The following is a 4,200-nucleotide window of genomic DNA, read 5'->3' on the forward strand; positions in this document are numbered from 1 at the left end:
CTCGGGCAGGCGTCCAGGCCCCAGCCTCACTGGGGGCTGCTCTGCTCTGCGTTCCCTCCCAGCTGGGCCTCTGGGCTCACAGGACACGCCCTTCCTGTGTGGAACCTTTGCCTGTAAGTGGGGGGGGCTCAGGAGCGCTGGGCCGGAGCCCTCACCCATGGTGGGGTCTCTGTGGAACTCCCCATCATCACTTGATCCTAGTTCTTCTCAGGGGACCACATGCAGCACTGTCCAGCACCCCCACTGTAGAAAAGCTGAGAGTCCTTATTTATTGGTTCAGAGAAAAACATTTAAAATAGGCCCCAATTTTCAATGGAATACAAGTTTGGACTGCAGTCAGCCACCTAGGGACCCCTGGTGGGACGTTCGAGAAGCGGGTGAGGAGCCGGCTCTGAGTCCAAGTCTCAGGCTGGGGGACAGCTGGAGCCGGCAGCTCACGGGAGCCCTTGGGGTTCGGAGGCAGGGCCTGAATATCCAGTCAGGCCTCAGGCCACCACTCTGCTGGTGGCCCAGAACAGTTCACATGGTGGCCGGGTGGCCGGTCCTGGTGGCCACCAGCAGGAAGAACAGGTTTTATCACAGCCTGAGGCCTGGACTCGATCATCCCAGATCTCTTGCAGGGCAGGAAAGGCCAGAAGCCACCACGCCTGTCACCCTCCATGTCCCACACAACCACACAGCCTACTGCCTGCTCTGCTTCCTGCCACCCTAGGAGCTGTGGAATGAAGGGGCCAGGGAGGAGACAGACGGGTGGCAGAGCCCGATGACGGTGTCGGCGCCCTCACCTGTGACACAGAACACTGCCAGGCTCCACTACGAGGGGCTGCACGAGCTAAGGTATTGAGCTTTCTGGGCACATCTGGCTGGTCCCGTGGCCCTGAGTGGGCTCCCCAAGCTGGAGCTGAGCTGCCCTAGTGCCCAAGGCGCTCACGACCCAGCAGGATGCTGGGACCAGCGCCTGGACGGAAGAGGAGGGGCCGGCTCATGCTTAGTGTTTTATTTCATAAAACGAGCCATGCGATCAACCCGCGCACACGTGCGTGGAGCCCGCCAGTTCCCACCAGTCCAGGTGTCGGGCCTCGTCCACGTTCCGCCAACCTCAAAGCGACGACTTTCCTGGGACAAGTGCACACCCTGCAAACGTTCTGATAACGAGTCAATGTGAAGTGGAGCATTGAGCCAGCACGGAACGGGGACCTGGGGAAGCCCGGTCACTCCGTGCAGAGGACAGCGACGCCGCGCTCGTAGAAGCTGCGCGGGTCCTCCTTGGTGGCGATTTCGAAGTCCACCGTGGAGATGAGGTCTGCACGCGTGAAGTTCAGGTAGACGGGCAGGGTCACCTACGAGGAAAGGCAGAGGGGCTCACTGGTGGGTTAGGGAAGAACGAGAACCGGGCCGCGGGACGGCTGAAGGTGGCCGTGGTGACACAGGGCTTTACTGCAGAGGGACGTGGGTGGGTTTCTCCCTGAGGTAGCTGATTCCTAGTTACAGGAAGACGTCCCCGGGGAAACGGGAGGGCACGTCGCCCCGGTACTGATGTGGTGCCCGCCGCTTACCACGCTGGCCTTCCTCTCGGCGTTGGTCTGCCTGACCCAGCGCAGCTGCGTCAGCGGGAGGACGGTGGAGATGGCGTTGCAGAGCGAGAGCTTGTTGTTACTGCACGTGGCCCCCTGCAGCTTCAGACCTGGAGGGGGAAGGTGAGCGGTCGGGAGCGGGAACAGCTCTGCAAACCCACTGGCCACAGGACGCTGGCGCTGACAAACGGCACGGCTCTGGCTCCTGGGCAGCCGACCTCCCCACACACCTCGGGTGGGAGCGCCGTCCAAGGACCACCAGGCACCCGCGAGCAGGCGAGCTGGCCAAGCTGGAGGCCAGTGCAGCTGCGGGGAACTTGAGAGAGAAGCCAAGACGGTGGGCTGAGTCTACACACACACCACTCACCTGTGACGCCAAAGCTGCAGGCATCGAGGGTGGCACTCTGTGAGGTGGTGACATTGACCTCCAGGCAGAGCTCCTCCAGGGACCAGCTGTTGGCCTGGGCCACGTACTGCCTGGTGGCAGTGATATATGCCTCAGGCACAAACAGGCCGCCCAGACACACGTGGATGTTCTGTGGGAAGAAGCAGCCTGGTGAGGAGCGAGCCCGCCTGCTCCCCCAGATCAGACTCGGCCCCTGCCTGTCCCCCGCCCCAGCTGCTCGGCTGCTGTTCCTCCCAAACCCCCAGGCTGCTCAGGAGCGGCTGTCACCACCTTTAGCTCCTTGGCGCCGCCAGATGCAGCTGCCAGTGAGATGTTCTGTAGCTGTTTGATCCTCTCGCTGAAGTCGGACACCCACTGGATGACGGTCATGCCCGCGGGCACCGTGTAGTGGGACCAGCTCCGAGGCAAGATGCCTGTGGGTGAGAAGGTCCAGGCTGGCGTCAGTTCCAAGTCCCTGATGCAGACCGGGTGTCTCAAGAGTGCCCCACGCGCATGCCCTGCCACCTCACAGCTGTAGCTCGCGCGCCCGGAAGGGCCGCCATCACCTCTGCATCTGCTCCAACAGGACCACAGTCACCCCAAGTACACCACAGCCCAGCTCTACCCAGCGAGTCTCTGTCACTGGCCATTCAGGCTCTGGGGCCAATGGGAGACACGTGGGGCTGCCCCGTGTCTTTGGACTCAGGTCGCCCACCTTTTCTCTGTCCTAATCCCCCCAAAACTGCAGACACGGCATAAAGATTTTAATACATATTCAGTGAGCCAGTATAAAAGGAAAAGAAATCCTGTCAGGAATTTCCAAGCCTGCCCTGAGGCGAGGGCCCCGGCTGTGCATGAGGCGCAGCTGCGGCGAGGGGCTGGGGACCGGGCCACCCCGCGCTGTGCTCCGGCCCGGAGCAGCGGCCCAGCACCTTTCACCAGCTCGTTGATGAGCGTGCGCAGGTAGTTGGTCTGTTTCTTCTTCCCTTCACACACTTGGACGACGTCGGCAAGATCCTGGCGAACGTCCTGCAGCAACCTCGCTCCCATCTTCACTTCTCTCTCAAAAAATCTGAACAGAGGATCCTAAATCGTGCGAAGAGACGGCCAGAGGGAAAGGTGGAGTTCAGAAGAGGCCCCTTCCCCAGTGCAGAAGAGAATCGGGCAAGCCGAGGGCGCCAGCTGCTGGGAGCCGGGGAAGTCACAGCCCTGCCGGTCCCCGCAGCTGCATCGGAGCACGGGCTGGGCCCAGACCTTGCATGAAGCTGGTCGCAGTGCTGCTGCGGCCCCGCCCGATGGACACAGCCCAGACAACTCTCTGGGGAGTCATTAAGCTAGCTTCGCAAAGCCACACAACCTCCTTGGCTGTGTCTGGCCAGTTTAATGAGGGTCAACCCTCTTGTCTGGGTTCAGGCGTGTGCTTGCCATGTGACAACACTATGCACAGCTGTCTGCCCGTCCATCTTGCTAAGACCATCTCAAGCCCGTGGACACTGGGGCAGCCCCACCCACGCCCCGCACAGCCACCTTGATGTTGTCCACCGTCCGTTTCAGGTGGCTCAGCGTCTGAGGGATGAGGTGCAGCCAGTTGGAGGCGGTGGTGTGCAGCGTCCTCATCCAGGCGGGGCGCCCGTCTGACGTGGCGTCTGGCCTCGCCTTCTTCTCGGCCTCGGCGTAGGCCAGGTCGTCCTCGTCCTCCAGCATCTGCATCTTCAGCATCTTGCTGATCATGTCCACACCTGGGCCGCAAACCCACCAGCAGCGCATGGAAGGACGGGACGGGCGGGAGGTCAGAGGGAAAGAAGATCGAGATGTAAAGGCCATGTGATGAGTTTACCCACCAGGTGCCGAGTGAGCATGTGTTTCCGCAGCACAGAAAACGGCCTGGCCAGAACACCTGCTACCAGGTCCAGCCAGGGCCGTGGGACTGGGCCAGCAGCCTGAGAGGGAGCCTGCTTTGAAATGGCCTGATGAGGGGGTGGGGGAGGGAGGGCTCAGGCAGGGAGGCCATCTGTGCTGTGAACTTGTCACTACTTCCGGCTGGACCCCGCTCACCTGCTCCCCTCAAAGGCCTGCGCCCACCTGTGTAAACCCTGGTGTGCCTGACCGCACCCGTCCCGGCCCGAGCTGGGAGCAGCACTGCTGCCTGGAGGCAGGGCTGAGGAGGCACGTGGGCGTGAACCTCGGGGCCTCCGCACACGGGGCCAGTGACCTCGGGCAGCCCTGTTAGCCCTGGGCTTC

General features: G+C 62.2%; 1 protein-coding gene across 1 annotated transcript in view; it reads right to left on the reverse strand.

Moving 5' to 3' along the window:
* Positions 1-982: 982 nt before the first annotated feature.
* DYNC1H1 (dynein cytoplasmic 1 heavy chain 1) overlaps positions 983-4,200 on the reverse strand; it is a 76,590-nt gene continuing 73,372 nt past the window's right edge. The window contains exons 69-74 of the mRNA XM_023537135.1: positions 3,487-3,698; positions 2,892-3,045; positions 2,251-2,393; positions 1,942-2,110; positions 1,557-1,684; positions 983-1,340 (exon numbers count right to left, since the gene is read on the reverse strand). Coding sequence (XP_023392903.1) covers positions 1,212-1,340; positions 1,557-1,684; positions 1,942-2,110; positions 2,251-2,393; positions 2,892-3,045; positions 3,487-3,698 — 935 coding nt within the window. The 3' untranslated portion in view covers positions 983-1,211. The remainder of the gene's footprint in view (positions 1,341-1,556; positions 1,685-1,941; positions 2,111-2,250; positions 2,394-2,891; positions 3,046-3,486; positions 3,699-4,200) is intronic.

Source organism: Pteropus vampyrus, unplaced genomic scaffold (genome assembly GCF_000151845.1).
Source record: "Pteropus vampyrus isolate Shadow unplaced genomic scaffold, Pvam_2.0 Scaffold178, whole genome shotgun sequence".
Lineage (NCBI taxonomy): Eukaryota > Metazoa > Chordata > Mammalia > Chiroptera > Pteropodidae > Pteropus > Pteropus vampyrus.